The 10,944-nt window shown below is 37.7% G+C and overlaps 2 protein-coding genes across 5 annotated transcripts; one reads left to right on the plus strand and one right to left on the minus strand.

The window, feature by feature from the left end:
- Positions 1-386: 386 nt before the first annotated feature.
- LOC119997065 lies at positions 387-4,948 on the plus strand. Of its 3 annotated transcripts, none has more exons than XM_038843847.1 (8): positions 387-519; positions 629-707; positions 1,226-1,344; positions 1,731-1,813; positions 2,581-2,702; positions 3,440-3,604; positions 3,999-4,092; positions 4,620-4,948. In XM_038843847.1, exons 2-8 carry the CDS (start codon positions 677-679, stop codon positions 4,810-4,812), a joined length of 807 nt encoding a protein of 268 aa, XP_038699775.1. In that variant the 5' UTR covers positions 387-519; positions 629-676; the 3' UTR covers positions 4,813-4,948. The 3 variants fall into 3 exon arrangements, with proteins under 3 accessions (XP_038699775.1, XP_038699776.1, XP_038699774.1); XM_038843848.1 differs by having other exon boundaries at positions 436-499; XM_038843846.1 differs by lacking the exon at positions 387-519 and having other exon boundaries at positions 535-707.
- Positions 4,673-9,931, minus strand: LOC119997064 (CRM-domain containing factor CFM3, chloroplastic/mitochondrial). 2 transcript variants are annotated; one of them, XM_038843843.1, is made up of 10 exons: positions 8,650-9,931; positions 7,848-8,328; positions 7,636-7,766; positions 6,758-7,108; positions 6,492-6,648; positions 6,123-6,415; positions 5,982-6,041; positions 5,219-5,451; positions 4,952-4,994; positions 4,673-4,851 (listed from the first exon to the last, which is right to left on the minus strand). In XM_038843843.1, the coding sequence occupies exons 1-8, from the start codon at positions 9,844-9,846 to the stop codon at positions 5,356-5,358; spliced, it is 2,766 nt and encodes a 921-aa protein (XP_038699771.1). In that variant the 5' UTR covers positions 9,847-9,931; the 3' UTR covers positions 4,673-4,851; positions 4,952-4,994; positions 5,219-5,355. The 2 variants fall into 2 exon arrangements, with proteins under 2 accessions (XP_038699771.1, XP_038699773.1); XM_038843845.1 differs by having other exon boundaries at positions 4,678-4,851; positions 5,070-5,451.
- Positions 9,932-10,944: the final 1,013 nt, after the last annotated feature.

The following is a 10,944-nucleotide window of genomic DNA, read 5'->3' on the forward strand; positions in this document are numbered from 1 at the left end:
TGGTTTGGGGAAAATGAGAGGAGGGATTTGTGGCGTGATTGCTGCTTCAGTAGATTCTGGGTCAGATTTTTGTGAAAACCCTTGCGTGGGTTGTTTTGTCGAGGCCTGATAGTGGACTTGGGCCTTGCAGGAAGATTTGGGCTTCTTGAACTGATGACTTGGCTATTGGGCTTTTAACTTTGGAAGTATTTATCATCCGTGGCCCAGTACTTGCAGCTCGTGACATGTGAGTGTGTGTGGCAGTGCGGGGGTCTAAGGGTCTTACTCTACTCTAGTGATTTGAGTCTAATTTTGTATTGGGCTTAGGCTTTGGATCCACTATTTTCAAGCCCTTGTAAGAGGAAACTTCAAGCCCTATAAGTGAAGTAACCAACCGGATCAAACTTCAAAAGTTTCCTTGGATTCAATGATTTTCTGGGGACTGATTGGTTGCTGGGAAAGTCCAGGGACACTTGTTTAAAAAGCAGGATTGGTCGTCCAGTCAGTCCAATCCACTCCAGTTCAGTGTACACTCATCAAGTAATTAAAATAAAAAAAAATGGAAACCCTAATTTGTAATTTTAATTTTGTGACCTCAAATTCTTTGGCTTCCAAAAGAATACCATTACCAACATTTCCTTCTAATCAGGTACACTACATTTCATCTCGCGATCGTTTCTCTACAACAACCTTGAGGATGGCGGAGCCGGTTCAAACCCTAAACTCAGGCAAGAAAATTCATTAACTCATGTGCCGTAATTGCATAGCTCTTAATTGCCTTCTTTGTTATGGATTATTACAAGTATTAGTTTCGATGCCGTCGATTAGGAACGATTGGAATGTTGTTTTTCCTGTTCCAATTTTCTCACTGTAGACATTTGGAGAACTTCGATGGATTATTGACTTATTGTGTTTATCACTTAGATTGCAATGGTCAACGGACGTTAAGTTGTTCGTGTTGATTTTTATCAATATTTATGGCTGTCTTTGATGTGTAGAACAAGCTTTGAATATTAACTATGGAAACCAAGCATGTCAGCCAAGCATTTGAGAACTCTAGATGGATAACATGATTAGAGGATAATTTTGACAACCAAGCAAGGCCTTGTTAAGAATAAAGACTATGGAAACCTGGTAGAAAGTGATATTTGTTTGTGTCTGTTCTCCTATTATGTTATCCTACTTTCATTTTTAACTCTTAGCATTGTGGATACATATTAATGGTGCATTTCTTGTAATGTCTCAGTGATTCAGCCGCAGAAGATCATAATTCCCAACAAATACAATGAAAAACTTGTGGGCTTATTACATGATACTGGATCAAATGAACTTTTTGTGCTATGCCATGGTTTCCAAGCTTCCAAGGTAGGTTATTCTAATGTTCAAATTGCTATAACCACCCTTGCCCCAACCCTCGCTCACCAGCCCTCTCTCTTTTCTTTTCTTTTTTTGTAAAGTCTCTATGGCGGTTGGTTTTATTGGAACATTGCTATCTCTAATTTTTATGCCTAAAGGAACCTACTTGCCTTCATGGTTTATAACTTCTTCTTCTTCTTTTTTTTTTTTTATCAAAGATTTGTTTATAAAAATTTGTATTTCGTAATTTTGACCTCTTTTTTTTTAATTGTATGGCTATGTAACACTTGTTGTACAATGTATTTTGGGGGCATTCATTAGAATTTTAATTAATCCGGAACAAATATTAAGGGCCCATTTAGGTTGGTTTACTCCTTTTATCCTTTGATGTCTAGGGGCACACTATTATGGTGAACCTAGCTGTTGCTTTGGAAAATGAAGGAATCAGCTCATTCCGCTTTGACTTTGCTGGAAATGGGTAAGTTTTGACTGACGTCAAATAAGACTTGATTCGTGGTACATGAATCCTTCGTCATGTAAGCTACCTCTTAGGTAGTGTTATTTTGTTGTTATGGTAATGCTTTGTTTGGTATGGTATTCATGTTTCATGAATAGATATTTAATAGTTTCTTAGTTGGTTGAACCATTTATGCAAGGGCGAGAGCATCTGAATTCTTTCTTTTCCATCTCAATGCCGTAATTTCTGACTGATGTAGTTCTTGTTCTAGAAGATCAAATGAACTACAGTGTTTTTTGGATTAGTGGTAACATATGGTTTTATGCGTATGCAATAGGACTGGGCCTCGAATTTCATTCAAATGCATATTTTGTGCTTGTTACTTTGTAATTTCCCGTGTCACCAAATTTCATCCATATGGTTTTTGTACTCTCAAACAGTTGCAAGAAACAGTCCAGTTACGTTAGATAACTTTCATTTCAATTAACGAGAAAAAAAAAATGAGAGAGGGAAGTACATCATGTGATGGTAACTACATTGATACAAGGTTCCCTGAGTGGGCATTGAACATCTATATGAGGTGCAAAATTTGATGACGAATGTACGAAGGAGGTTGCCATGCTTATTTCTGAATGTACAACAGAGTACAGACAATTGTAGTTTTCCTTATTTATGTATTCCTTTTGCTCCAATTGGTAGCATTTCGTCTAGTTATGATGTCAATCTGAGGGATCCGGTGTCTGCTGATTGTTCTTCAATTTTATTTTGTTTTAATAATTGCTTTACAGGGAGAGTGAAGGTCTATTTCAGTATGGTAACTACAGGAGAGAGGCTGACGATTTACGTGCAGTTGTTGAACACTTCTGTGGTGTAAACCGCATTGTGAAAGGAGTTGTTGGACATAGTAAAGGTGTGTGCATTAATGTAACTCTTCAATACACCAAATATGATCTTTACTTTGATTTTTCCAAATTCATTGAAGAAAGAATTGGTGGTGATATAATTAATAGAATTATCCTCTTTCTTCTTTTATTTTTCAATTGTACTTTAATGATTAATTGTTTGTCCCAAACTTTTTATACTTATTTGCCTTTTTCCCTCCATTGGCATTGACTTATGATAATTGTTTGTGATATTACTAGTCTTAGTTAACATAAATTGTACAGCTTTGTTTATTATCTATCAATAAACTACATTTTTGAAATCAGGGGTTTGGGGATGGGGGCTGGATTTGAACCCACGCCCTAATGGATGGGTCGATCCCTTACATGCAAGGTAATTGCCGTTCAACCAACGGCTCACTTGCAAACATATGTACCATATGCTAGTTAATTATCTTTTGCCTGCTTAAAAGAACTGGTTATAACAAAAAGCTTTTCCCAAAGTAAATTGAAGATTTTGACTGATGTGGCTTGTGTTCAACATAGGTAGTTACAAAAGGGATGAAAATATGTCCAACAACCATACTGGCAGAATATCTTTTATACAGAATTGATGGGAATCCAATATGGTTTCCTTCTTATGGAAATTGTAATTCACTTTCGGCTTCTTTCTTCACTGTTTGGCAACTTCAAAAGTTTATTGCTTAATTTTATTATGTTTTTCCCACTCTTGAAGTCATTGTATTGCTAAACAATCTGATGGCAGGAGGTGATGTGGTTCTCCTTTATGCTTCTAAATATCATGATATTCATATGGTTGTCAATATTTCTGGCCGTTATGATCTCAAGCGAGGCATAGAAGAGCGGTTGAGCCAAGAATTTCTTCAAACAATCAAGAAAAACGGATTTATTGATGTCAAAAATAAGAGAGGTATTTTTTTTCCTTTGTTATAACTGAATGGTTTATGTCAATATGAAAGTTCTCTAGATCGTAGGTCTATATTCTTGGAAAAACTATGCGTAATCCACCATTTGTGGTGTAGAGCAAGTCAACAAGTTCTAGATCCTGCTTCTTGTACAAGCCTTCTTTTCTTTTCAGTTACATTCTTTGTAATCTGAAATAGTCATCCCCTTAATGATCCTCGTCATCAAGAAAGGCTTTAGCAAAAACAATGTGGGTGCTTGCACTAATATCTCCATGTTGTACTTGTCAATAGTGATGAAGCACATAATTTTACCTTGCTTTACCTCTACCTCTCCACATCTTACACACACTGATTTGCAGCTGCCCATATCATGCTTCATATGGATACTATAATTTGCAGGAACTGTTGAGTACCGTGTGACTGAAGAAAGCTTGATGGATCGCTTGGATACGAATATGCATGAGACCTGTTTTCTGATCGATCCAAATTGCAGGTGAGTAGAACGTCACAATTTATCTTGAAATTCTGTTCTGGTTTTGCATTTTTTGCTCATGTGTTGACTAAGCTAGGCACCACGTAATTCGAATGTTAGTTCTTCAGAATATTCTTTTGATGGTTCCTGATTTGTGAATTTGTTCTAGCAATCATAGTCTCAGGACAGGTTGCAAAAGTGCTTTAGATGCAGTTGGTGACGTTACTCATGTTCAAATATATAGTAGAGTTGGGAACTCTTTCTTTCCCTCATCTTTAATAAGGTCATCTGTTCTTGTTGTGGGTATTTCATTTTTTTAGTAAGATGAGCTTTTGATATCAGGAGCTTTGCGGTCATGCTGCTAAAAGCGTGTGTCTACCTTTGATTGTATTGTTGGCAATGAAAAGATGGTTTAAGTTCATTTTTTCTAAAATTAGGCAATGTGATCAAGACAACACAAATCTCAGTTTCCTTTTTCTTAATACAGTTTAGATACTTATTTCGTATATTAATACACATTGTCAAATTTATTGATGTTTTATATGCAGGGTCTTGACTATTCATGGATCTGATGATGAGATCATCCCTGTTGAAGATGCAGTGGAATTTTCCAAGATCATACCAAACCATAAATTACACATCATGGAAGGAGCCAATCATGGATACACTTCACATCAAGCTGAGTTAAGCTCAATTGTTTTGAACTTCATAAAAAGCATCCCAGCAGCTGGACTAGAGTAAATCCCTAGTTAGGTACTCTCAGCCGTGTAACATTTTTACCTGCAATAATATCAAAGATTCAAAATATAACATTGTTTACAGTAATTTACAACAGATCCTAAAGTCAAATAAACTATGTAGAGTGTCATTTTCCCTCCACCTGTACTGCTGAATGTTTCATGATATTCCTCTTCCCTTTCACCCTGGTTGAAGAATAATGATTGAAATCATGCTTAACATAGAGAAATTGGAAATTTAAGGTGGTCCGGTCTACCAACCTGACAGAAGAAACTACTCGGAAACCCAAAATCCATATATATAATATTAAATTAAAGTTCTCACCAAAAAGGAAACTCTACAAGACCAGCATAACTTTGAGGGACATTTGAATTAGGAACTGTGGTGCTAAAGGTAAATAATAACTTACTTCTATCCATGACTGGATAGAGCCATTCCCCAGGTGAAAGTGTCAAAACCAAATTGAACCTCAATCCAAAGTGGCACTTCATATCAATTCAAAAATGGTTGGAAGTTTGCTCCACATGCAGAAGCTCAAACTAGTATTTACTCTTCAATGTCATCTTTGGAAACAAAAGCATCATTGGACTTTGAGAACAAAGTTCTCTCAGTGCCAATCTCCTTGCCCAACTTCAATTCTTCCTGAAATCAACTTAGAAAACTTATAACTTGCCAAAAATGCAGTTCATGTCAATTCAATAAAAGTGGAAATCATCCATGATATAAAACATTTTGTTGATATAACTTAATTATCCCTAATTGTTTTTTAATCAGTCACCTAAATAATCAGAAACTATTATTGAGATCTTAAAACTTAGTTCTCAACTTTTCTTAACTTCTTAGTTCATACTGTGTTCAACGCCACTCATATTCATGTAAAATACGTAGTTTATAGTTAAATTCGTTTTCCTTTACTCAACTTTAAAATATATACCACAAAATTTGGAAATTCAGTCATTACTTATTAGACACCATAAACTATGGATAGGTTGCTGTGCTATCTACCTAGGGTCCTACGTTATTCTAATTTCCATGGAGGCTTACTTATCATATTATAATATTTATTACCACTTCCATCCATGTCTTTCACAGTCTTCCTCCTCTTTATAATACATTGAGATTTGCACAAAGGCTAGTATCAGCAAATATAGGAGGGAATGAGGATGTCATACTGATTCAGACTTCAGCAACTCAATTCTCTTTTCTAAATCTGCAATATGGTGCTTCAGTGCCTGAAAAAAAAATGAAAGGAATTCATTAGATGGCAGAAGAAACATTTTAAAGAAACAAATAAAAAATTGTTATGATGTCACCTCATGTCTCTGGAGTTCAATTGACCTAGCTAATGCCTGCCTTTTCGTCAGTAGATTCCTAGGCTTTAGGGCATGAGGGCACTGATAATTCTTCCCACGATAAACAATAATCGCATACCCTTTTGGAGTTCTCTCTACAGATACCAATACCCCACCACTTTCAGCCTCCAAAGATACAGCAATATGCTTGACTTGTGGATAGCTTCTTCCTCTTGCAATTATCTTTACAACCTCCCGATACTTCCAGTGTAGGTGCATGTTCTGAATGGTTCCATCATAAACCCCACGCTTCCCTGAAACATTAATCATGTGAAGATTTACACCTAGCTTCGAGACCAAGAAATCCTGAGGAAAAGTGGTTGCTCTTACCTAAAGGCAGATAAGGTTTCATACTAAGACCAATTTTACGAAATAAGGATCTCTCCTCATCACTTATGGTTTCCAAATCAGTTGGGAGCTCTGATGGTATCAGATTCTCCTGCACTTTCGCTAGAGCCTTCTCAGCTTTTCTGAACTTGCCTTTTGCCTACAGCCAATTAAATATAGAAATAAACCATAAATCAGAAACACTGCAGAATAGATATTCTCATATACGTTGTAATCTTCAGTCCCATTTACTAGAGTGTATAACTTACAAGAGCCAGATTCTCCTCAAGTTTTCTTATCACTGAAGCTTGTTTCCCCCAAGCTGAATGTCTCCTCATTTCCTCCACATTTTTATTGCTTGGCAGATGACCCCATCGGGAGGTTGCGGCAATGGTTTCAGCAAGGGTACCAGCAACCAATGGGACTTTAGAAGTTCTGGCATTGGATTCAACAGAGGCTGAGCCCATTCTTCGAGCTTCCTCTTCCATATCTTGATAGAGATGAGTTAGTTTCTGCCTCTCTTTCAGTGTCTCGGTAACAACCGGCGGCAAGAAGTCATTACCCCTGTAGAAGACAATATAGTCCTTGTTTCTTGAAAGAAGTGTCCCACCAGTCAATTGCTGTGTGCATGAACCGCCATGTAGTTAGAACAACAATATTACTGCCACATATGAAGCACTCATAATCTATTGTCATCCAGGATGGTTATGATCACAAAGCTGCTAGACCATAGAAGATTGGCCAACAAAATATGAAATCTTGATAAAAGAAAATAACATAAATGAACACTGAGCTGGTAGCAAATGCTTTAGAAGAATAAGCCCTTCGCTCAAATGGAAGACTCTTTAAACAACATTAGTGTGCTAGGATGACGACAGACTACTCAAGCAAGCATCTTCAAAAGGGATATCATAGTTCTCATCGTCTCATGAAACAACAATTTGACAGATCATTTTTTCTACTTAGATGGTTACTCTTTTCATTTTACTTTCTCCTTTAGGGAAGAGCATGTGGGTGGCAGGGGGAATGTAAGCCTCCAGCTGACACTTGAAACACATTTTTCGCATTCTGTATTCATGGATCCTTACACTGAAGACATAGATTTAACATACTCTGCAGCCAAGAAGATATGTATATCAAGTCTCACCTTGAGTTCTTCAGCCATCCTTTCATTACGTGTATCCTGTACACCATGCTTGATGGCTATCTTTGCAATGACACTTTTTTCCCATAGCTTCACCATAGCATTAGCCAGACCTTGCAGTTCTCTGTTCCTTCCTATGGAAAAATAGTAAATACAAAGTCCTGGCGTTAATTTCTTAAATATGAACACAAAAACATGCATTGAATTTTATATACCTAGGACAAAATGAGGGGGCGTTCTCCTTGCAAGTCTACGGAACATTGTCACATCCTTGTTTCTTAAACAATTCTGCATCCCATAAGGAAGAAGTCTAAAGGGAGGCTTATACCCACGAACCAAAGCAGGAAGCAAGTCTGCATCAACGGGAAATGGCTCAGGGCCACGCCAATCCTTATATCTTGGACCCAACTCATCTAACAAATGGTTGAGTTCAGTCAAACGTACAAGTTCTTCATTAGACAAATCCTTTAGGTTCGTCGTGGAAGCAGGTATGAATGACGTCATTGATCTAACTGAATCCTTCAAAGCTTTATTACTCAGAATATCAACTTTAGTATCTTTTGAATGTTGGGACACATTCTTATCCACTTGATTTTGTCTAACATATGATTGCACACATGGAAGTTTGTAGGCCATCCCCCTATATAACACAACAGAACTGCCAGATCTCCAAATCACCAAACCTCCAGTTCTACTCTGTAACAGCACAACAGATCAAAACATCAGAAACTAGTAAAATTAACTATCCAGTTACCAGATAAATTATAGACCATGAACCTTGATACAAATATAAGGAAACAAAAATAGGCATGATAAAGTAAATACTACTTCTGCAAAAAATTCCAACAGCGAACAATGAATCCAAGCGAGTTAATAGTAGTTCATATGGTGTATGATTCAGCTACCGCTACGTGTGACAATAACACTAAAGTAATTCAAAGCTCCAACATTCATCAGATATCTATCTGGTTCTCATTTCCCGAAAAAGAAATAATTTTATGCCATACAAAAACTGACCTCCAAAACTTCATGGGTCCTTTTCATGTTAAATGAAAGAGGCACTTCAAACTTCAACTTCACTACTTCATCCACCTTCCACTTCTCATGAATAACGTTTACCAATTCCTCAGTAATTCCTGCACCCGCAACTTGTATCCTCTCAAGCATCCTTAATGCCACGTTCCTTAGCCTATGCAATTGGTGTTCGGGGACTATTTTCTCAGCCAATTCGGTGTTGCTTCTCTTCCTCCTCTCTTCTGCTTGCTTCTCCAGCTCCCTCTCCCCTACCTTCCAAGGTAAGTCGACTGAACCATTGTTCACATCAATAGAGACCTCAAAATTTCCAAATCTTCCATTCTCTACTAACTGCTGCTCATCTGAAGAACCCATATTGTTTAAGTCCCCACCAACTGCCATCTCTTCGTCTTCTCCAGATAATTCCACTTGGGTTGCTTCTTTGGAGACCACAGAGTTTTCACACTCTCCATAATTGCCCACCAGCTTATTTTTGGAAGCACCAACACGGTACAATCCTTGAAACACACTTGCCCTTCTGCTATCTCTAGATAACTCAATTGGGGTTCCTTCAAATTTACCTTTAGGTTTGCTTACAAAAGCCCTCGTTCCTGTACCATCAGAACTTACATCTTCTTCGCCACAGTGACTACTGCGAACCCCATCAACAGTATCTTTTCCACCATCACTAATTCGCGATATTTCAAGCTCCGAATTGAATTGGGTCCTTTTGGGTCTGATTCCCTGAGTCCAAGGAGCCGAAACTACAATATCTGGTAGAACAAAATTCACCGAATCATTCACTGAAGGGTTTGCATCGGTGTTTGAAAAAGAAACAGATTCATCTCTCCTCTCCTCCTCCTCTTCTTCTTCTTCTTCATCGTGGTGTTGGCGATACTCTTCTTCTTCTTCCTGCCACGGGAATTTCTCTCTCAGCGAAACCTGTTTAAGCGACCATTTATCACGAATTTGCTGAATGAAGCTTGGCCTGGGCTTTCTTTTCTTCTTCTTTGGGGTCTCAACAGTAACCGGATTGGTTGAACAATTAGAGCAAGATATCCTGAACCTGAATTTGGGAGACGCAAAGCTGCCGTAAATAAATGGATTGTGTATTTGGCGTTGAAGAACAATTGGGCAAAGAGAAGACGAACCAGGTGGGAGATTCAACGGGGGAATGTGAGAGCGCAATAGCGCCGGCATTGCTGAAACAGATAAATATTTCACGCTCCGGTTTTAGACAAGTAGAAGTCCTCACTGGACTTTCTCCATCTCTATCTCCTACAGTATCTGTAATTCTGTATCTGCCCACGAACACGGAACATCCAGATCAGGATTCAACCCAACTTCTTGGGTAGGCTTGTTTTGGTAATGATCTTTAGGCCCAACCCATATTATTTTTGTAGGTCCAACCCATAATATTTGAACCCTTTCGATGGAGAGAAGGCCCAACTTGTGTGAACTGGGCTAAAATTAAGTGTCAGTGATCAAAGGACAAAGATTCAAAGTAGTGCTTTATTGGATTTGGATAGTCTTGTTGGATCCGTTTCTCTGGGCCTGGTTTAGTATGAGCTGAGTCTTTTGATGCTAAGGCCCAAAACTCGACATAAAATTCTCTTTTTTCGTTTTTTTTTTTATACAATAATGTGCTAGGTACCCATAAGAGCTAAAGTTTCTTAAACGGAAATTTAAAACGTTAAGAGAGAGGGACTGAGTTTTCCTCAACAACCAAAGTACTAGATAATCTTCCTAGAATAGCAAGGTGATCTGCAACCCCATCCTCCAACCTACCAATATGACAAAAAAGAACAATCCAACAGTAACTCCGGCTAGAGTCCAGCCCTACGAATTTCATTAATTATCAGACCATGCATGGGCAGCTAAGATTTCTGAGTGAGAATTAATTTATCGCATCAACAATATCCTTCAAAAATATGACAACGTGTTTGATGTTTCTCAGAAGTTATAACATGATAACGTCATGTAAAATGATACAAATTATGATATCAACCTAATTAAAGTGGAACTTTTGACTGCTTTAGGCTAGGGTCGGCCATGGGTGAACCTTCCAAGTAACTAACACCATTTTTGATTGAGATCAAATGTTCTTGGTCCTTTGTAAATGCAGCAAAATCACACGCAGTTTGAATATTGTTGAAAACTATGAAAGAAATAACAATTCGCGGTTGTTAATTAGCTGGAATATAAAAATATTCATCAAATCCATGCAATAATAAGTGTTTTGTGGTCGGCCAAATGTAAAAAAAAAATGGCGTAAAAGTCAATACCACCCACTAAACT

Source organism: Tripterygium wilfordii, chromosome 4 (assembly GCF_013401445.1).
Source record: "Tripterygium wilfordii isolate XIE 37 chromosome 4, ASM1340144v1, whole genome shotgun sequence".
Lineage (NCBI taxonomy): Eukaryota > Viridiplantae > Streptophyta > Magnoliopsida > Celastrales > Celastraceae > Tripterygium > Tripterygium wilfordii.

Excerpts from the sequence above, each read along its gene's own strand:
- LOC119997065 (XM_038843846.1), top strand. The coding sequence starts at position 539 with ATGGAAACCCTAATTTGTAATTTTAATTTTGTGACCTCAAATTCTTTG. Across the intron at positions 2,703-3,439 it reads AGTTGTTGGACATAGTAAAG|GAGGTGATGTGGTTCTCCTT; the intron begins GTGTGTGCATTA and ends ATCTGATGGCAG. Across the intron at positions 4,093-4,619 it reads CTGATCGATCCAAATTGCAG|GGTCTTGACTATTCATGGAT; the intron begins GTGAGTAGAACG and ends TTTTATATGCAG.
- LOC119997064 (XM_038843843.1), bottom strand. The coding sequence starts at position 9,846 with ATGCCGGCGCTATTGCGCTCTCACATTCCCCCGTTGAATCTCCCACCT. Across the intron at positions 8,329-8,649 it reads GGACCCATGAAGTTTTGGAG|AGTAGAACTGGAGGTTTGGT; the intron begins GTCAGTTTTTGT and ends GTGCTGTTACAG. Across the intron at positions 7,109-7,635 it reads GGATGGCTGAAGAACTCAAG|CAATTGACTGGTGGGACACT; the intron begins GTGAGACTTGAT and ends TCATGCACACAG.